General features: G+C 35.6%; 2 protein-coding genes across 2 annotated transcripts; both read left to right on the forward strand.

The window, feature by feature from the left end:
• The first annotated feature begins 1,618 nt into the window (after positions 1-1,618).
• Positions 1,619-4,024, forward strand: LOC144442687 (protein unc-93 homolog A-like). The gene is made up of 3 exons (XM_078132061.1): positions 1,619-2,665; positions 3,130-3,397; positions 3,801-4,024. The coding sequence occupies exons 1-3, from the start codon at positions 1,619-1,621 to the stop codon at positions 4,022-4,024; spliced, it is 1,539 nt and encodes a 512-aa protein (XP_077988187.1).
• A 2,843-nt stretch (positions 4,025-6,867) lies between these two features.
• LOC144442688 (helicase-like transcription factor) lies at positions 6,868-20,632 on the forward strand. The gene is made up of 21 exons (XM_078132062.1): positions 6,868-7,143; positions 7,677-7,843; positions 8,257-8,503; positions 9,318-9,392; positions 10,032-10,319; positions 10,814-10,972; positions 11,236-11,369; positions 11,919-11,998; positions 12,335-12,700; positions 13,428-13,591; positions 14,027-14,179; positions 14,618-14,750; positions 15,108-15,243; positions 15,434-15,613; positions 16,302-16,429; positions 17,152-17,339; positions 17,838-17,966; positions 18,832-18,944; positions 19,052-19,232; positions 19,844-19,924; positions 20,228-20,632. Exons 1-21 carry the CDS (start codon positions 6,868-6,870, stop codon positions 20,375-20,377), a joined length of 3,528 nt encoding a protein of 1,175 aa, XP_077988188.1. The 3' UTR covers positions 20,378-20,632.
• Positions 20,633-22,889: the final 2,257 nt, after the last annotated feature.

Genomic DNA, 22,889 nt, shown 5'->3' on the forward strand with positions numbered 1-22,889 from the left:
AAAACGGTCGTCAGTTCAGGAATAAGACAAGGCAAGCAATGAGACCCCGACAAGTCTCTCTGTGTTCCACAGAGACTTGTCGGGGTCTCATAAATGTATTGACAGTCTATGGTTAGCGATATATCACTAGGTTATACACATTAATCTTGATTCTTCCATGTCATCACTAGACGTGACTAGATAGTAACTTTGATAAGCTTATAACTAAAATAGTTTTCATACATATCTAATTTCGATCTATTTAGTCTGTATAGTCTATATAGTCTGTATATGCAATATACAGAAAATAACACAGGGCCAAGGACAGACCCCTGGGGGACACCACAATTGAGGGGTTGTGCTTCCGACATCATCGACCCAACACACACTCTCGTTGTTCTATCTTGCAAATATGATGTGAACTATTTTAGTACAGTACCATTGCGATCATGTTCATTACGTAACTATGGGCTAAATATAACAATCTTTTGACTATAATTTCATACCCTGTGTCATATCTTCTAGTATAGAGATCGATACATTTTTTACAACAGCATTCGTATGAAAACGGCAATCTAAGCAATAGAACGTGCCCCTGTGTAGGCGATAGACATTTGACGTAAGAAAGGTCAGTATCCAATATTTTATAATCTGTTGGGGATACCACCTTGCAAAAACGTAGATGCTATAACGACACATGACAGATAATCAATCATTAAATCCAGGCCAGGAAAATAAACAGCGCTATTGTAAACATCAAAATATTATAATATACATAAATATGATAATTATATGATATATATGACAGCTGCCATCTCTTCATACAGCTAGTATATAGACAGCATTTAAAATAAACTCCGTTCGCAAACAATGTGAATATTAAAAGACTAGATCGTAGGTTTTAAGTGAACTGCAGCACTTTCTTCTTTTACTGTATGTATTGTTACATGATGGGCGTAGTTCTATCCTTGCTGTGTGTTTGAAAGCTGGTATTTCAATATCTGCCATGAAATCCAGGAGATATGTTTTCATTGTAAGAAATTAGTGATGTTTCACTTTTAATACTTTAATACAGTCCAACTTGAAGACTAAAGCCATGCTAGCTGTCCAGATCTAAAAGTCTAGAAGAAATGTTCAAAAACGTGTGTACAGCAACTTGACAGTAAAGGATATGAAATAAATTATGTATGCAACATAGGTTAACCACTGTCTATGTTGACATATTACAGTTTTTGTAGAATAAATAACATTATGATTAATGAGACGTGTCGAAATTGCAGACAGGAGTTTACTTAGACTTTATGATACGTCGTGTTGTTCAGCCCTATCAGGCTTCTTATTAAACCACGAATGTCTGTATCTTACAGACTAGAGTTTACTCAGTAAAAAATGCCATACAACTTCTGTAATAAACCCACTCAGGTTCAAGTAAATTTATCAGAACTTACTTATTCCAAATTACAATATAAAGCAATTATATATGTTTTCTTCTGAAGAGCTCCCATTTCATTTCACATATAATATGAGCCATGAACCATTTTCATAGTTTTGAAGTCAATTTCAGCCAAGTATTCTTTAATTGTCCTAATTTATTATAATGTTGATTTCTTCTAGCATAGCAGGTGAATCCTTTTCAAAGATGGAAAGTAGAGGTACTCAGACCGTCGAGGAAGTTGACGAGAATGGGATATATGACGAGATCAACGAAGCGGTTGACGCTGACGCTATTAATCGTGATAGCTGGGTTGACAGAACATGGAGTACCAGCAAGTTGGCCATAACTGAAGATGATGTAGACGGCAGTGATGATGAGACATCTAAAATGACGAAGGAAGAGAGAAAACAACGAAAACGTCGAATCATTAAAAATCTACTGGCAATCAGTTCATCATTTCTGTTTTTGTTCACAGCATTCCAAGCTTTGTCTAATCTACAAAGTAGTATTAATTGCGACGAGGGGCTTGGTATAGCATCTTTGGCTACCATCTATGTCTGTATGATAATCTCATCCCTCTTCATATCTACTACCGTGATTCGTCACTTGGGAACCAAATGGTCGTTGGCTGTTTCTATGTCATGTTACGTCCTATTCACAGCAGCTAACTATTATCCCCAATGGTACACTCTCATCCCGGCTTCAGTCCTAGTCGGTTTTGCTGCAGCACCGATGTGGGCTTCCAAAGGCGTGTACTTGACAACTAGTAGTATTCGATATGCCAATATTGCGAAAGAAGAATCTCAGGTTATAGTGAATCGGTTCTTTGGAATCTTCTTCCTATTTTTCCAGAATAGTCAAATTTGGGGAAATTTGATATCTTCCTTAATTTTAGGAGGATCGTCTGACAACGCCAACGATACAGAAAGTGGTGTGACGTATACGTGCGGTGCTAAAGACTGTCAAGAGACCGAGGGTAACGAGACAACTTACTGCAACCCACCACCACGTGACCTGACCAATATTCTTCTAACAGCATACTTGATATCGGGAGTTGTGGCCATTATCATTGTAATAGTGTTGTTGGATCAATTGAAAGGAGCAGCAGAGAGAAAGGAAGAAGGAAAGTCACAAGGAAACCTGTTTCTTTCTACTGTGAAGATGCTGAAAGATTATCGTATGGTGTTTATGATTCCACTTACTTGCTTCAGTGGTTTTGAACAGGCGTTCATCGCAGGAGATTTCACCAAGGTATAGGAATAAAAAATCAATAGTTTTCTTCCCCTCTTTTCTCTCGTTTTCCTATCTTTCAAAGACAACACACCGAACTAATTTTAATAACATGATACATTACGATATATATTCCCATAATTTGTGTTTCGTGTTTCAGGCATCCAAGGCGAGGAATTTAAACCAAGGTTGATAATTTTTCAAACCAAAATCTGAAATACTGGTATAAGTTTTGGACTTTTTCTGACGGATAGATTATGATAAATGACTCGATATATCACTGCTAAATTTTAAAAATATACTGCCGTTCCTTTTCGTCTTGTTGGACTTTCTTTTTGAAGGTGGTCCATAATGGTTTCATCTCTCTCTCTCTCTCTCTCTCTCTCTCTCTCTCTCTCTCTCTCTCTCTCTCTCTCTCTCTCTCTCTCTCTCTCTCTCTCTCTCTCTCTCTCTCTCTCTCTCTCTCTCTCTCTCTCTCCACTCAGTCCTATGTATCCTGTGTTATTGGAGTAGATATGGTTGGATATGTCATGATCTGTTATGGTGTCAGTGATGCTCTCTTTTCCGTCTCGGCTGGATACATAGCTAAGTACATTGGTAGAGTTTCATTGGTAGCTATTGGAGCTATTGTTAACCTGGTCCTCATCATTGTATTGTTACTATGGGAACCACAGGAAGACCAGACACCGATCTTCTTTACAATTGCTGCAATTTGGGGACTGGCAGATGCAATATGGCAAACTGAGATAACTTGTAAGTATTGTTATTATAGCAACGTAGCAAGAATCAGTTGTTACACAAAACCAAATACATATTATAGACAAAGTATACCAGAATGAATGATCACATCAAATAGTTCATCTATGATTTATACAGAACATGTGACATTGGGTCATTTTACGATTTGATGATATACATTTGATTCAACATGAACATACGCACACATACATACATACATACATACATACATACATACATACATACATACATACATACATACATACATACATACATACATACATACACACACACACATACATACATACATACATACATACATACATACATACATACATACATACATACATACATACATACATACATACATACATATTTTATCTCTTATTAACTTCTCATTCTCTTTCCTTCTACTCAGCTGTATATGGTATATTGTTCAGTGACAACCAGCAAGCTGCCTATTCCAATTACAGATTATGGGAATCAATTGGATTCGCTACCTCATTTGCATACAGTCTCTTCCTCTGTGTCTATATAAAACTGTACATCCTGGTCGGATGTCTCACTTTAGGAGTTTTGCTGTATTTCATTGTCGAATATAAGCATTGGCAAAAGCAAAAGTCCGAAAAACAGAAGAAATGAAACCAATTTCAAAATAGAAATTTAGAATTAGTTGAATGAGGGTTGATTTCAAAAGTTACAAGATAATTATATTAAAATCTGTGTGAAAATATTGATACACACGATCCGAATATACTTTTTAAACCTCTAAATACTTTTTATTACCTTCAACGTACACTGTGTAGTACATGTTGAATTTGAATTTTGTATACACAGGGAAGTCTTGTCTTTTTTTATCTACATGTAACGTAGAACCTACCTACACTGTAATCGTATTGTCCCTTACCTAGCTAGGTTATAAACGGGGACCTGTAGGCTACAGTCAAGAAAAATTATCCCCAGGTTATAGCCCGATGATGTTTATTTTGAAGTATTCTTTTCACTGAGATATATGTAGCTACTGGCATCGGATAATATAGGTACGAAGGAATGTAATCTAGAGAACTACAGATCTCGGGGTTCACGCCAAGGGTGATGTGTAGACTAGAGATGTACCCAGGCAGAGAAGCCAGTAAACAACAACAACAACAACAACAACAACAACAACAACAACAACGACGACGACGACGACGACGACGACGACGACGACGACGACAATAAACAATGTCCAGTGGTTGATGTAAATGTTGTATACATGATAAGTTGTTCTCCATGTTCTCTTAAGCTTCCCTTTTTAAGTACACAGTTCACTTTTTGTAAGATATATAAGATCGCATACCTCATACCCAGCACTTTTTAAAATCAAATTTAATGAGTTTAGCACAAATTATTTGTTTTTGTAATTATCCTGCCATTCAAATTTTCTCTTTTATAGTTATTTAGATTTTCAAATATATCATATTTCCCAAGCAGCCAAGAGTTGTATCTTCTATCATAAACCCAATTTGTTTGTTTGTTTGTTTGTTTGTTTGTTTGTTTGTGCGTGTGTGTGTGTGTGTGTGTGTGTGTGTGTGTGTGTGTGTGTGTGTGTGTGTGTGTGTGTATGTGTATGTGTGTGTGATTTTTTTAAAGTGTCAATGAACTTTGTGTACTAGTGTAGGTCTATTGGTCTGAAGTCTTATACACCACAACTATGCTTCCTACATCCTGTCCACAAGTTCAATGTTTTGAAACTTTACTTCTGTTGTAGCTGTAACCTTAGGGCTTTGTAACATGTTCCAGCAATTATCTCTTAATACATTGCAAAACATTATTCACGTTTCCATTGATATGGGCCTAAGTCTTCCAGATCGTTTGCATGCAAATTACTTGATCCACTTTTGAAATCGGTGAAAGAATCAGCCAAACTATAGTCGTCAGATTAAAAACAAAAGTAATGTATTGCATCGTGTAAGAGGGCGGTATAATATAAACAATTTCACATTGATTTCACATTGAAATTGTAACTTTTTGTCTGGAAATGGTCTAGATTTGGACTAAATGCACATGATTTTATTCACGTATATAGGATTTGAACGTTTAACTGTGACTGCATAGGTGACAATATGAAAAGAGGATGTATGACAACAAACTACGTCACGTGGTTTTTAAAGTTGGGGCGCGAAACTACTTCCGGTTAATCAGTGCCGAAATAAACATTGGCTCCGAGGATCGCAGCCAGTAGGTAAGACAATTTTCTGTCTCCGTAGAAAATGTTTGCATTTGTGGCCAACATACACAAGTTTTGTTTTCTTTCACATGTTACACGTGTTACTTCTCTCGGTATGTTCGTTGGATGATGTAAGACGTTTGCCGTTAACGCGTTTGGCAAACGATGGTGCAGTCCATTCTTTGATAGCTTTCCGATCGGCAAAATCTAGGCACTGTGTCCAAGTGTAGTGTACTTTGCTCAAGTTTTTGTTGCCCCATACATTAATGACTTAATTTATTGCAATGATAGCTTTTCCAGCCTGCTTTCCTTCGTTATACATGTAAACTCGTCGGCTCCAAATATATATAATGTAAGTTTAATATTTTCTTTCCCGCATCCCATTCCTTGTTTTCCCTCCATCTTGGAAGCTTCATATGCACCCCCCCCCCCCCTTAATAACTGATCAAGTTCAAGTCGTCGACAGGATCTTCAACATGGGTCAGCCAATAGCTTATGAATAGGCCTGTCAAAAAATTACCTGTGTGATTTTGTAATGTTAAAAACATCCCATACCTATTTCAGCTGAAATCATTTGAATGTGTTGATTTTGATAAAGTAAGCACAGTTTGTCGTCAGAAAGTGTGGGCGTACTGGAAAGTTGTGCCAACTTGTGGTCCTCGACGGTACTACACGTTTATTGGGGAATTTTATCAATAGTAGTGTGCCAGGGTTGAAGCTTCAACGTGTTCCCGCTAATTTTCATCTAGATTCAAGTGAAATATAGAATTTTCTGCGTAAAATATACAGTAGTAGGGTCTGAGGGTCTAGTTACTATTAAAATCTTATTTACATGTAAAACGGCTGGTATTCTACTGTTTGTACTCAACAGGAAATGAACGAAATCGTCTGTCCCGCCATACAGTAATTGTGACTGGCGCGAATTTCGTAGTCTGGCACATTTAGCTACAGGAAGTAAACAGTAGTTATGGAACTCAAACATTGTGTCATAAAATGTTATGTAATGTGTGCTAAATGTGCCAACCAGATTTATTTGTTCTCTGTCAAAATGCATCTAAAACACAGCTGGCTTGTATGTTTTACAAAAATGTGTAACCAGTGGTTCAACAAGTCAGAAGTGTATGCATTGATATCGCAAAATTGGTAGTAAAAACAATAAAGGTTGTTTTCACTATTTCTCCATATGTTAGCAGTAATCTTTTCAGTCACCAACAGGTCACTTTGTATTTTTTTCTTCACATTTACATAATAGACAGTTTCACTAAAATTAGTCAAAATGCCTTGGGGATGGAGAAGACGACGTGGCCGGAACACATCATGGAAACAAAACTACAGTTCTAAAAGTTGGAAGAAGAGAAACAATTCATGGCAAGAGGAGCTGAACTATCTCCAAAGTTTACAGTGGCCAAGTTATCCAGTGTTAGATTCAACCATAGATTTAGATATCTCAGTTAGTGTTACTGGTGATATTGGAGATGATGAGTTAGATCACCAAGTCTTCCTTGGATCAGTGAGAGGAAATATAGTAGGACTGCAGTATTATAGTGGTGTGGTAGGTCATTCAACTTATTTAGTCTTTGACAAGCCTAGAGTGTTAGGTATTTTTTGACAAAATTTGAAAGCAATCATTACTTATCTCCATGGAGGTATACGGTAAACCACCATGTTATCTCTTAACTTGTCTCCTTTTTTTAAACCATGGCATTATTTTTTCACATTGAATTATTCTATCCATGTTGTTATGCAATAAAGATTGATTGATATACACAAATAAATCAAACTTTCACTCTTGACACCATATGTTAGTAGTCTAGTCCGTGGTGACCTGCTGTGTTCAGATTTACACTACATTATCTTCATACATTATGTAATGTGTGAAGATCATGTGTTGTAAATCTGAACATGGTTGTCAGGAACTAGACTAATTTAGAGTGACTTCAGTATGGATTAATGGATGCTAAAACACCTGAGTGTATGTCAAAGCATCCCGCATTATCTTGATTGGCTACTGGTAAAGTAACACAAATCCTATTCAACTGTCAGGGATGTAAATGGCTTGTTTTATTTTGTTTTGTGTGTATCCAGGTGTCAGGTCAAGAGATGGTAGCCTTGGAAAGAGAACCAGAAAACCGCTATGATAGAAATGCTATCAAAGTCAGCAGTGCATATGGTGCTCAGGTTGGACATATCAAGAGAGAATTAGCAGCACCACTGGCACAGATAGTGGATAGAAATATTGCTAGAATAGAAGGGTGAGTGGATCAAATTTATAACAGAATGTAAAATGGTATGCAAATGATTGTAGTCTGATTTCCTCATTGACTAGGGAACTTGAAAGACCAGTGAAATGTCTGAAAGAACACAAGTTTAATGAGCAATTTTAATGATGTTCGTCTCAAACTCTCCTGAGTTTAAGGTAGAAGCAGACCATATTTGTTTTACAAAATATTGAAATATTTTACATAAAGTTCAGTGGTGCTAACAGTACTTTGGTTTAGGTTTTCAGGTCCCATTTAAAGAAACAGGAAATAAGATAATTTCAGTAAATCATGGTTTTGATAGCACCTCTGGTATATGATTTAGGAATCATCAATGCATTGAGATTTTGTCAACATCTACCACTGGTCATTATAACTTTTGATTTCCATTTATCTTTTCTGTACAGGATGGTTCCGTTTGGTCAAAACAATGTTTTTCGTATGCCAGTTGACATCACACTATGGGGCAGACCTGAGAAGAAGACCCAGGCTGTAGAAATTCTACGTCGACATGGTCAGTTTATGAAAGAATCTGGAACTAGTAGTAGCAGTGTACCTGGAATACCAGGAAGTTCAGGTGGAAGTGGAGCTAACACCAGTACCTATACACCAAGGACATCATATGGACCAAAAAAAGCATTGACAACAGAACAGGTATAATACAATGCTAGCTATTTGTATGTGGTGAGGTATAATACAATGATAGCTATTTGTATACATGTCACCAAGATGTTCATCACCCTGGTAGATCAAATGATTTATATGGGTTATAATACACAAGTTCAAAGTTGTTTAGAATTGAAATTTCAGTCTGTCTTGGTTGAAGGTCCTCATCAGAATGACAAATTCCAAAGTTACAACTGACCACTAGGTTATCGAAAGATCGATGCCAAAATTTTGAACTGCTTATGTGTTACAACCCATGGAAATTATTTGTATGTGGTGAGGTATTATTCATTTATCTTGCACTGTAACCTCAGATAAAAACTACTGAATATTCTATTATATGACTATTCACATTCCCTAATCTCATTTGTAATTGAGTACATTCTTGACCCCTCTCTGAAATACTCTTTTGTCATACCAGCAAACAAGTTATAATGCAAAGGTATGAGATTAAAGTTGATCTTTAAATCTGTTATTCTCTCATTCTCTCGTACTCAGTTTCTCTCACTCCATCTCTCTTTCCCCTTCTCTCTAGCTACCCTTTCAACTGCTCTCACTAAATTTCAAAGTGTCTATCTCACTCACTTTCTTTGCCCTCTCATCTCTGTCTTCCATTACCCCCCCCCCCCCTCACTTCAATATTTAAATTGTATCATTCATTATCAGGTACATACACATGCCATTCACTAATAATACATGCAAAGCATAAGAAAATATTTGGTAGCATATATATAATGGGTTTGGTTGCCTAGAATGGGTAATTTCACAATTTAGCATTAAGGTTTCATCTCTCTTTTCACAGATGAAGAATGAACTGGACAATTTATTTGAAGATTCTAAAGAATATGACAAGACAAGTATGGAAGAACCGGCAGATGTGAGTACCTCTTAAGTCATTTTTATGAGAAACTCAGATGATAAGTAATGACAGAGAAATTCTAACTCAGCAAGAGAAAGGAAAATTATAACTGTATGCCTTTCATTGACAAGTCTGGACTCTCTCTGTCGGATGTCAGAATTTTCACAATTCAATTTTATGAACTCACATATTGTGTACAATAATTTTTGTTGGAAACCCCAACAAAGAGGGAAGAAAATCTGGTAAAACTTACACAGATTTCCATACCATGTATGATGTGGTGGGGAAATGTGGTGAAATACCTTGAGAACTCTGGTAGATTTTTATCCAAATCACCAGCTGCTCTTTATCATGGCTTTTCAGAGAGGAATCAATGTCTGCATTCAAATTTGACAATAACCTCCACAAAGTTAGGAGGCCTTTTAAACCCGACATTCGGCTTTAAACAAAAACTAAGTGGTATACATGTATTTGTGAAGTAAGGGAATTACAAAACTTCAGTGCCCAATGAATTTGAACAACTAGAGTGATGTCTTAGTCTTGCACATCAAATGACTCTAGTATGTTTCTTGCTTTGTACATGACAGACTATACTTGATACTAACAATGAATATATAGGAGTACTAGATGAATACTTATCCAATTTTTATGATACAGGCAATAGCGACTACGCTATATCCGCATCAGAAGCAAGCACTGGCATGGATGAAAGCTAGAGAAAACAACGATGATCTACCTCCATTCTGGGAGAAGAGAAATGGCAAATACTTCAACAGTTTGATAAACTATGTGACTACTAATAGACCACCAGCAGTGAAAGGTGGTATCCTGGCTGATGATATGGGACTTGGAAAGACACTGGAAGTCATAGCACTTATTATGAGTAATTTCTATGATGGTAAACCATTGGCTATGCCTGTAGTTGGCTTTGAGAAAGAACCTGTTGTGAGTAAACATACATGTTTTTTTTTTCTCAAGATGTTCACAGTTTACTTGAATGACAATAAAAGATGACGCAAGAGGGCATTTTGATTGTCACTTCAGTGGAATCATTTCGTTAATACTTCTCTTCTGCGATTTACGAACAACATTCTACTCAGACCAAATTATTTTAGATTGCTAACGTAACATTTTCTGTAGACAATATTGAGATTTTTTGACTTGGTTTTGTGTTAAGAAGTCAGGGCTAACATCACTGCACAACAGTGTATAATGTATTTTGGCTGTATTTCGCTATACTAAAAACTAAGATTGCCAAGAAATGAAACGTTTTTTTGACAGTTTCAATGGTATAGGCATAGTCTCATTTTTCTAGCAATAGCTTTTACATCATTCATCTGTGTTTGTTCAGTACATTGATTCATTCAAATTCAATACACTGCTGCTGCTGATACAGACATTTGTTGTATTAATAATCTTCTTGAATATCTTCTTTGCAGAAGAAGAAGAAGGTTAAGAAATTGTCAGCTAGTCAGCCAGCCAGTCAGAAATGTAAAAGTCAGAAAGCAAGTACTTCCAAGACAACATTTGTAGTTTCAGATTCAGAAGAGGACTTGAATTCACATGATAGTGATAGTGAAGCAGAAATGACAAATGAGGTAATATATAGTAATTGCGATAATACTCGTGGAACGGATGGTTTAGTAAATGTGTTACTGTCTCAGTCTTGATGGATACCTATGCTTCTCATTTGGTCTATGTATGGAACAGTTTGGTCAAGTGATTTTAGTCTTTCTCCTACTGAAGAAGTCTGATAGTTGAAGAAAGAGACAATAGTTTACTAAATGACATCCTCAAATACTTTGCCTTGTCTTATAGCTGTATGTTATTAACTCTAAATCTTAAAATATCTCTGTTATAGTCTGATGGTAATGAGGGTGTTGATGAAGTGGTTCCTATGACGGGTAAACAGGATCCTGAGTACAAACCTAAGGAGTCCAAGGTGAAATCAGCACCAGTTGTAACATCACCTAATATCAGAAGTAGACCCACTAGGTAAGTTAACATCTATCATGTTTTATCAGTCCAAATATACCACCTAGGTTTGTTGTTATGTCTCTAACTGAATTATCTTATAGTGTAGCAAATGGTTCACATATATCACAGCAAAGAGTTGCAATAGAAACTATGAGCGAAATGTTCTGGAAGCAATCTTGAGATAAACTAGTGATAAAAGTACACAAGTTTTCACAAGCTTGTTTGTCTGTTGATGTAAGAAGTGTGAAACTTTGAGTAACGACTTATAACATCCTTATACACTTTGGATTAAGTATGTGTATGCATGTATGTATGTACGTGTGTGTGTGTGTGTGTGTGTGTGTGTGTACGTACATATGTATGTATGTATGTATGTATGTATGTATGTATGTTCGTCTGTTTATTTGTCTGTCTTTGTAGGTATGTATGTATGTGTACATTGTATGTATTAATCAACCGTGAATAGTATGACTGGACCTTTGTAGTCACAGACATAGATTTTATAGATTACCATGACAACACCTACTTATAGAAGCTATCATATTTTTTGTGATGTCCATATTTCAGAACAAGAAAGAAACCAGCTAAGTATACTTTCAGCAGTGAGGACGAGGAAGATTTAGCTGAGCAAAGCCCTAAGAAGAAAGGTAATTTGTGAATCAAATGAACCATCTTTTAATTCTTATAGCAGTCTGCACCAAATGTGATATTTGTCTCCTGCTTAGGATGATTCATGATATATACCTTAAAACCAAGATTAAGCACACAAAGGAGTAACATTCAGGGAAAGAACTCTTGGCCTTCTTATTCAGTGTTCTGTATATGTATTTGTTGATCTATATAACATATCTTGCAGTTATTCTGGTTCACATGCAGTAACACAGTGGTGTGCTTATAAACAATATGTAAGAGCAGTACATTTTTCATCATTATCAAGTTTGAAAAAAGAAGACAACATTTTGTAAAATGTATTTACATTTCAGCGAAAGTCAGTGCAAAGTCCAGTAGTGGTAACAGTGAGAAAGCTGGAAAGGGTAAAGGCAAAGGTAAAAAGAAGGGAAAGAAGTTATCAGAAAATGAATGGGAACCACTTAAAGGAGAGGGAGCATCCGTAGACGCTAGTACTGGCAAAGATGAAAATGAAGACAAACCAACCAAAGAATCAAAAGGAAAATCAAAGAAGGGTAAAGGAAAAAGAAAGATGAAAGGTGAGACAAGTATTACTACTGTAACTGGGAAGGAATCATCAGAAGATGTGAAGACTAGAGTTGATGCTGTTGATGGACAAGAAGTTATTGATCTTACCCAAAGTAACTCAGTCAGTGATATAACAGCTGCGAGCAGTGTCGGTTAGTCTGTTTCTATTTTAAATAGACCTGTACATAAATTATCCTGACTTCATTTTTCAATATGAGGATAGAAAATTAGAAGTTTGACCTTTCAAATGCTGATACCATATTTTTAGGGTGTAATCACATAGACTTGTAGAAACTAAGTCCTAAAAAGGGTGAATATTTTGTAGGTATATGTATATATATGTACTACTGTGTATGTTGTTGTCATGTGAGGAATAAACACAGTAGTGTTACTTGGTAATGCAGATGAGATGAAATACCTTAAACAGCATAGAATCTCCATGTGAAAATTCTCATTGATTTCCTTTCTCTGGTTGCATGCTCATTTGTACTTGTGTATTTACAATTTTACATGTTTGAAATCGACAAAGATTGCTTTAGAATTACCAGGTTAATGATTTATTGAACAAACTACCCTCTAAAGATATACTGTAAATATAAATATTTTTGTCACTAGAAAATTTGCGATTTGACTGTCTTCAAGTAGTTCTCAAAGACTAATTTTTACGAATTACAAAGTCTATTATGATTATGTATAAAGGGACATTTTAGTCACGACTTATTTTAAACAATTTTTTTTTTTCAGCGAAATACTCGAAAATAAGTCTGAATTATTCTAGGTTCACAGTAATTAATTATTGAATAGAAATCTTGTATTGATTTAACCAGTGAGGAGTTTTGTCATAATAATTCATTGCTTGATTTATTGTACATTCTAAAGGTGGACAGCCAGAATCATTTGAAGTTGAATGGGATGATGATAGTTTACCTGATCCATTGTTAGAACATGCATCCTTAGCAGTTGATGTTACTGGCAAGATACCAGCTAAAGGACCCAGACCAACACTTATTATCTGTCCAATGTCTGTATTATCTAACTGGATTGTAAGTACTTTCACAAACAACCTGTATTATCTGCCAGGTTTAGACTGTAAAATACATTGTGGCGTCCACTCTCACCCACCTCATGGGAGGGGTTGGCCAATGTGTGAGGGCGCCCTGTCACAGCATACCTTACAGACTACTGCCAGGGTATAAGGTATTGATAGAAAGAATCTGTAGAAATTGCTATTGAGTACTCATGTCATTCACTAACTACTTACATGCACCTTATAATGTAAAAGAGCAAAGAGTGTCAACATTATTGTCAATCACATTGTATATAAAAGTGAAATGAATTTGAAATATTGTGGAAGACTGCTGTTTACCAGATGGTGTAATTTTGTAAATTGTTTGGAATTTAGGAATTGTTATAACATTCATTAGAGCAGTACATGCTGTGGAGTGTATGGGATGAATTATAATGTGTGTTTCTTACAGGATCAGTTTGAGGAACATGTAAAACCAAATGTTGATGTGAGTTTCTATACTTACTATGGTAATGAGAGAACTAAACATGCATGGAAACTGGAACAACAAGATGTGGTACTGACAACATACAACACACTGGCTGTTGAGTTTAAAACTAAAGGGGTAAGTGAAATGATGACAATGTACAATGCACTGACTGTTGAGTTTAGAGCTAATGGGGTAAGTGAAATGAGGTACTGATAACATACAACACACTGGCTGTTGAGTGTAAAACTAAAGGGGTAAGTGTAATGATGTACTGACAATGTACAATACACTGGCTGTTGAGTTTAGAGCTAATGGGGTAAGTGAAATGATGTGGTACTGACAATGTACAACACACTGGCTGTTGAGTTTTTTTTTTAAACTAAAGGGGTAAATGAAATAAGTGAAAATATGTGGTGCTGACAATGTACAATACCTACAGACCGGCAGTTGAGTTTAAAATTAAAAGCATACATACACATGTATGCTTGCATAATTCTTAAATCTGTAGTACATGGTAAGATTTCTGAAATGTACTTTTACAATTTGTGTAAAATATTTTATCACCACCTACAGGCAAACAGTGCAGTGCATAAAACTGAGTGGCTACGTGTAGTGCTAGATGAAGGACACAGCATCCGAAATCACAAGGCTCTGCAGACTAAGGCTGTGAATGCATTGAAAGCACAGAGACGATGGGTTCTTACAGGTATGTCATTTCAGGAAAAAAACTTTGTTGAATCATATTGCTCATAAAACTGAAATATCTCAAGTTTTACAGTTTATTCTTGAGAGAGCTAAGGTTGTGTCATTCATTGTTAGGTTTAATGAGGAAATATGGCTCAAATTAATAGGTTAGAAGGGGGGGGGGGGCATCTCTGTGAATGTATGAAATCAAGTGCCATGCATTCATCATGTATGCTCAGAATACAAATAATTGCACTTCAGTTACAATGTACATCTCATTTTGATTGTCGGCTCTGCTGAGTACATGTTTGGTTTTGAGTAAATGGCACATTGTCATGTATTACATGAACATTACGGTACATACATTATTTTTTTATAGGTACACCCATACAGAATTCCATGAAGGATTTGTTTTCTATCATATCATTTCTGAAAGTGGAACCACTGAATGAAAGACAATGGTGGCAGAGAACTATGGAGAGACCAATTACACAGGGTGACAAAAATGCTCTCAAGTAAGTCATGTTATAGTGATTGTGGGAATTTAGTAGAGTAACTAGTTTGTTGCCTGTATACTCACACATGTATATGAGTGTGTATATTTAAAGGGTAAAGCTTTCCCCAACATCATACTAAATCAAGTCCCAGCAACAAGATTTTCCTGATAAGGTTCTTTAAAAGTGTATTTGGTTGTTTTATTTCTAGACATGTTCAACGTCTGATGAGGTCCATTGCAATGAGACGTACTAAAACTCAGAAGGTAGATGGTAAACCACTGGTAGAACTACCTGACAAAAAGATCTATATACAAAGTGTAGAATTATCAGAAGAAGAACGGACAATGTATGACACCATGGCTTCAGAAGGAAGAATAACGATTGGAAAGTGAGTCATAATTCCACCTGCCATGTTGTTGTTGTTGTTGTTGTTGTTGTTGTTGTTGTTTGGGAGATCAGGGTGAACAAATCATTTTGTGAACTGGTGGTCCCTGGACCAGTGCCTTAAAAAATCCAGTGGTCCTGCTGAAAGAATTAGTGGTCCCAGGTCCCGCTAATGTGAAATATTAAATCTTACCTATGAATCTGTATATTCAGACAACTTTTTAACATAGTTATTAACAGTAAAGTACTGGTCTGACGGACCAGACAAGGTAAAATTTGTGTGGTCTGCTAAAAAAAATTGCTAGTCCCGGACCCAGGAACAGTGGATTTGTTCACCCCTGGAGATTCCTCCTTCAGTATAGGAGCACCCTCTTCAAGAGGTCTGTAGTAAAGGGTTAAAAAAAACAGTAAGACTACAGCAGCCACTCTGGGTAAGATATCAACCCTAAGGACATGCAAGTAACACAATTTATTAGAAATAAGTAGAAACAAGTGATGTGGGAATGTAGACTGCACCAATGTACTCAACTCTACAGTTGTTCTGTATTGTGAGCCAAATTTTGCAAGTGGTATGTGCTGCCCTCTATAGTTAGTTATCTCTGATCCTCTGATGCACTTTAGCAATCTCCCAAATTTTGACCATCAGCTGATCAATATTTCTTAATTACCGGTAACCTTTATCTTCAATCCAGGTACTTCAAGGCAGGGTCTCTACTAGCTAACTATGGTGATGTATTAGCTATCCTTCTCAGACTCAGACAAATCTGTTGTCATCCTGCACTTTGTGCTGCAGCTGTGGCTAGGACAGCAGCTATGCTGGGTAAGATATCAACCCTATCCTTCTCAGACTCAGATAAATCTGTTGTCATCCTGCACTCTGTGCTGCAGCTGCGGCTAGGACAAACCCAGAGACATGTATATTTGCTGTTAAAGTGGAATGCCACTCCAGGAAATACAGCTGTTGTCATAAAATTGGACAGGTCATTTCATGATTTCACCTCAAATAATTGTAACTTGGTTGCCAAAAAAACTCAAATTGGTACATTATTTTTTTTTTACTGATATTGTTCTTTCAGTGATGCACTATTGCTCCATTGGTCTTAGGAGATATGAATATGTATTATATACAATGATATGGATATTATTTTTCAATAATATGGATCGACATATCCAAATTTTACCAACATGAATCTGACCTTATGGTACCTGTTTTACACGTACTTGTCTTTATGAACAGTAGATTGGTAACTGTAGATACAAGTCATAAACTGCATCTAGTAGGATCAACAACTTTTGTTATAATATCTTTGGTCCTGATGACCAATAGTCATTTTGCCTTAATTTCACACACTGGTGTTAATTGAGACCCCAGAGGTATAAGATTAAAATTAATGTTGGAATCAATGAAGTCCAATGAATTTTGTTTTGAATTTACAGTGAGTTGTAATAGTGCTTCTACTATTAGTGAATACATTATTCAAGTTTGATGTCAGTTTTAAGTCATGGTTTAGGTCAATTGATGTGTCTGTTATGAATTTACAGGGAATGGTAACAGTGCCACCAGTGAAGAAATGAGACAGAAACTAGTGTCAAGTTTGATGTCAGTTCTAAGCCAAGGGTCTGATGAAGAGTGTTGTATCTGTTTAGATTCACTAAAACTTCCTGTAATAACACACTGTGCACATGTCTTCTGTCGGATGTGTATTGAAGAAGTTATCCGTAGTGAACAGGTTGGTCAAAAAACAATATATGAGCGATCTTCAATCTACAGTATCTGACTATCTGGAGATAAAAACCATGTTACCCATTTTGTGCAAGTGATACAGAATTACACCTTGTGAGCACTCTCATTGCCATTAAGGAAATTTTATCAACAATAACATATTATTGTATTGAAGTAGTTGTTGTGTATCCCAATTACTAGTTGGAATGCTGTGTAATGAACAATAGATCAATGACTGGCCATAGTTATCAGTCTTTATCAGTCTTTTAACCATATAATGTGAAAACTATACTGTTTTATGCAACCATTGTAATAAGGAATACCTGAATGTTTGTTGATCATCTTTGATTGTTGTGAAATTTTTCTAACTTTTATTTACAGTTCTGAAGCCAAAACACTGTCCAATGGAATGAAATGTTGAACTGAAAATTCATCAGAAAATTACAACTTATTAATGCCATAGTTCACTTATGTGTTATGTTGTAACTTTTTTATTTGCCATCAGCCAAACGCCAAGTGTCCTTTGTGTAGAGGTGAAGTGAAATCAGAGCAACTGGTGCAAGTACCTCAAGAAAGTGGGTGTGAAAAAGAGATGGAGTCCATGGAAGAGGGAGAATGGCAATCCAGTGCCAAGGTTAGTAATCTACGAGATTCCTTGATGGAGGTCTTGGATGAAAGCAAGAGTGAACTGATTATGAAAAATTTGTAGAAATATGAATATGTACATTCTAAGCGTATTTTGAGATTTTGTTGTGGATGCCTGTCTGATGTCATTTAAATGGGGAGAAAAGTGAGAGTGGTGATAAAAATCTTTTAAATATATGCATGTACTTTGTATTTACCAGTAATTAATTTATAATTAATCACACCACAACATTATTAATTAGTGATTTCTTTGATTCTGTTCATCAAAATGAAAAACTTGCCATATTGCAGAGTGGTCAAAACCTAACTCTGAAAACTCTGAAAGTTGATTACTGTGATTCCATAGCCAGAGTTGTTGATGCTGTAGTCTAGCATAGTGTAACTGTACATATACCGGTACTACAGTGTAACTTTGCTGTCACTGTACCTTTTTTTAGCGGTACTGTCTACCAAGTTACTCAGTGCATTACATATGTACCGGTATCAGCAGTGGAGTAATGTAGTGGTGTATTGATGGTGAAGTTTACTAGGTTACTGCTTCTGGTGGGTTAACAGTAACTGACAGTACAAGTACACTACAACTGGCAGTACACTGAAGTGTGTTTCACTAACATAACACGGAAACATCCACACTATGTACCAGTGGCAGAGTCAAGCAGTTGTACATTAGTGGTGTTCTATACAAGTGTACCCAGTGGAGAAGGCAAAGTAATGCTAATGCTAAACCACTGTGTTACATCACAGAGGGAATTTTCATATAGTAGTCAATGTTGGGAATACTAATATTGTGATTTGCATACTATACTTGAAATTCCCAATATTGACCTTTAACCTTGAATGTATACCTTTTACAGGTTGATGCATGTATGGAAGCACTGATTCAGCTAAGAAGGGAAGACCCTGCAGTCAAGAGTATAGTAGTTTCACAGTTTACATCACTACTGAATTTGATGGAAAGACCTCTCAGGTAATATACCAATGTCAGACAACTGTTAAATCACCTAAAGGTTGGATTCACTACCCATTTCACTTACCATTCATTGGTTCTGTTTGATATACTTCTTTTCATTGCAGTGAATCAGGTTTCCACTTTGTACGTCTGGATGGTAGTATGACCCACCAGAAAAGATCTCATGTCATTGAAGAGTTTTCAAGCAATGATGAAAACAGTCCAACTATCTTTCTACTATCCCTAAAGGCTGGTGGTACAGGGATTAATCTCACTGCAGCTTCTAGAGTCTTTCTTCTGGATCCAGTAAGTCCGCCTTAATTCCAGTTGTAACACAGATTGATTTGAGATGATTATTATGAAATGTTTGAATGCTTTATACAGTCCACAGTTTGCTTTGTGTCCCACACACTGTAAGTGTATATTCTTGTAAAATTTTCATCATAGTCATACTACCCAATAAATTAAATTTCATTCCCTAAATGTTTTGTGTCATGTGTGATAGATATCACTTAAGTTTAAATTTATGATATATGATATAATAATAATAATAATAATAAACTTTATTGCAACCTTATCTATCATTTCAGATATCAGTATAGTACAATAAAGTAAAAAGAAAATGCTTGTATTGACCATACACAAAAAAAGAGAGTAATTTCACAATGTGAAAATCAACACAGCATATTGATTATACAGGTAGTGATATATGTTAGCATGGGTATCATGTATTTGTTATCCATAATTATAATAATAATATTAAATGATAATGCGAATTTATAATGCACCTTTCCTCCTGAGAGCTCAATGCACTCACAATTACATGAATTACGATTAACAATACTAGGCTGCTGTGTAGAATTGAAATGACAGATATAGTTTAGTGAAATTGTACATGTATACATTATTTCAACCAGGCATGGAATCCTGCTGTTGAAGACCAATGCTTTGATAGATGTCACAGACTCGGACAGACCAGGGAGGTTATCGTAACCAAGGTGAGTGAAATATCTTTCTTGTGAATCTGTAGTTGTCACAGTGTAAGTGTTTATGACTGAAACTGTCAAATATATTGTTTGCTTCTGAATGACATTTTGTGAAATCAGTTACTGCAGTCACATAATTAGAACTAATGGTCTATAGAAGTTACTACTGGAAAAATCAGTCTATGGTGTAAGTCCATACCATGTGATACGATCTAGGCCAGTCACTGAAGACTATATGAAAATGATGTCTTATAGATATACATGTTGATTATATCTGAATAGACTAATAATTAATTGTTTGTTTATATATTTAAGTTTGTGGTGAAGGATTCCATAGAAGAGAGAATGTTGGAACTTCAAGACAAGAAACGCAACTTGATGTCAGATGCCTTTGGAAAGAAACAGTCTGCAGAGCAGAGACGACAGACTAGAATTAATGATATTAAGACACTTATTAGCCTGTAATGAGATCACAAGCTGCTAGTATATATACAGCTTAGACAGCCAATAGTATACGGTCACCAGCTAGATCAGGCAAGTCAGGTAGTTTATCTGTTTTCTTTAGTTAGAATATGTTTAACATTTATATGGACGTCAGGGATTACTATATGAGAAACTTCATTTCATAGTTCATAAAACAGAACCAGGGTGATATAATTACTTGTACATGGTCATCCATAGTTTGGTTCATAGTTTGATCATGGTCCTAAATGGAAACAGGCTACCACAGTGAGAGTTTTGATTTAAGAATACGTTGCTATTTGAAGGACTTCGTTATAGTCCACATGACAGTCCTAAACAGAACCAAGCTACCATAATGGGAGTTACTTTGGGTTATTTACTAGTAGTAGTTAAAAAGAATACACTACAATATGAGGAACTCATTAAGGTCCACATCACAGTCCTAAACAGAACTAAGCTACCATAATGAGAGTTACTTTGGGTGATTTACTTGTACACTGCTATTTGAGGAACTTCATTTCACAGTTCACAGACCTAAATGGAACAGGGTATCGTAATTTGCTTTATATTGTTCTTTTTTCCATAGATAGACAAATTTTATAAAGTTTAATTTGGTCAAGTTTTGTAGCAACAGCTAATGTTTACTGAGGTAATCCTAAATGTGGATTAAGACATACAGAGTTGTAGTGTTATTATTAGTCAAGGTGGTGTTAAAGCTGTACTAGCTGCAACTGGACATTTTTTGAGACTTTGGTTAAATATAATGACTTATTTGTGATATTGTACACCCTGAGCAGTATTGAATTATCTGTGGGTAAACATATTTGTGTAGCTGTACACATAGTTTAGTACATTATATCTAGTCAAATTGATTTTTGGCTCCATACTCAAAAATCAGCGACCCAATGCAATCTTGATTTCAACCTGTTACTGCACTGCTTATGGATAGAATTGACCTCCAATAAACATGTATAACATCTGATTAACTCATAACACCAAAGTAAAATGTTTTCTGTATGTACCACTATCATTTGTAGCATCTGTATCAAGTGTAAAAGTACACTGTTTTCATTTGCTAATTGACCACATTAGAAAGACTACATGCTAGGCTTGCAAATAAACCAATTTAAACAGTATACTTTTATACTTGATATGAATGCTATAAATGAGTGTAGCACATAGAGAAAGTGTTTTACTTTAGTGTTACTCATTGTATTGGTATTTCAACAATTTTCATTGAATATAATGTTGGTTGTTGGAAAAAAAAATACTACTCCAATTACAGCTAGTGCAGCTTTTGTAGAGATAGAATAGTTGTGATGTCAATGATTGAGTGAAGCCTTCTACCGTCATTGTTGAAACCATCATAGTGCAGTGACTGTTTATCAATATACATGTATAACATCTAGTATTTTAGTGTACTATGTGTAACTTGAAATTTAGAATTTAGGTGTTAGGAGGCCAATTTTGAGAAGTGAGCATTTGAAGTACTAAATTCTGTCTCAGGATCATATTTATTATACTTTTTGAAAGATTTATAAAAGTTTTTTGATTTCAATTAATGGTGCTATTCCTTGACCCGATTTGTTTCACAGACTTTACTGTGGATCTTATGATTTGGTAAAAATATGCAAATATGACACTTAAAGAAATGTGATGACTTTTGACATTGTGATATAACCCAGGTCATATGTTATGTGTTTTTGGCAGTATTGCAATATGTTACCCCTTGTACACGGATTGGATCCACTTGATCACATGTCAGTATCACTGTTCATTGATTGGATGGGTATATCTCTACTTATTTGTCAGACTTTGATAAAATATAAAACTTTGACAATATACACTTTTCAAGTTTTCTGTTTTCCGTATGTTTTTCACTTGTTTTACGATTTTATATTTCGTAGTAGTAGGTACTATGATCCTAAGAATTGATATCACTGCCAATTTATTTACTGTGTTCATATTTAACAGCAATAAACTATTTATATGTTCATTTTGTGTTCATATTTGTCAGTTTTTCTTAGAATATTTTATGTTTTTAGCAGTGTGTGTCTTCAAATGGGCATTAATCCTGTTAATTGAAGTAAAAGTCCAGTCAAACTTATTTCTGCCTTTAGTACACTTGTTTTGATTACTGCTATCAACTTACATATGGTGTGGAGATAAAATAGTACCTTAGTAATTGTTTGACTTGAATACTTTACTATCATAGTGAGGTGTGTCATTTAGGCCTTGTGGGTTTTTGCCAATTAATGCATTGCATGTATGTTGATTAAGAATATTTAGTCATCATAACTCCTGATCCCACCCCTGTCTAAACTGGCACACAGTCACTTTTGAGATTTTTTTAAGTCTCATAACTTTCAAATGTTTGGAGTTTCAAGGAAAGTGTTGTCTTTATCTTCTTTTCATTTTACCAAGTTACTGATTGTAGTATGTGATTCAAGGGGACTAGATATGCTATTGTTGCAACAGGATATACCTCCAGCAGAACTAAAATCTCTATGGAAAC

The sequence above is a fragment of the Glandiceps talaboti genome, chromosome 11 (genome assembly GCF_964340395.1).
Source record: "Glandiceps talaboti chromosome 11, keGlaTala1.1, whole genome shotgun sequence".
NCBI lineage: Eukaryota > Metazoa > Hemichordata > Enteropneusta > Spengelidae > Glandiceps > Glandiceps talaboti.

Excerpts from the sequence above, each read along its gene's own strand:
- LOC144442687 (XM_078132061.1), top strand. The coding sequence starts at position 1,619 with ATGGAAAGTAGAGGTACTCAGACCGTCGAGGAAGTTGACGAGAATGGG. Across the intron at positions 2,666-3,129 it reads TCGCAGGAGATTTCACCAAG|TCCTATGTATCCTGTGTTAT; the intron begins GTATAGGAATAA and ends CTCTCCACTCAG. Across the intron at positions 3,398-3,800 it reads ATGGCAAACTGAGATAACTT|CTGTATATGGTATATTGTTC; the intron begins GTAAGTATTGTT and ends CCTTCTACTCAG.
- LOC144442688 (XM_078132062.1), top strand. The coding sequence starts at position 6,868 with ATGCCTTGGGGATGGAGAAGACGACGTGGCCGGAACACATCATGGAAA. Across the intron at positions 7,144-7,676 it reads TGCAGTATTATAGTGGTGTG|GTGTCAGGTCAAGAGATGGT; the intron begins GTAGGTCATTCA and ends GTGTGTATCCAG. Across the intron at positions 7,844-8,256 it reads AATATTGCTAGAATAGAAGG|GATGGTTCCGTTTGGTCAAA; the intron begins GTGAGTGGATCA and ends TTTTCTGTACAG.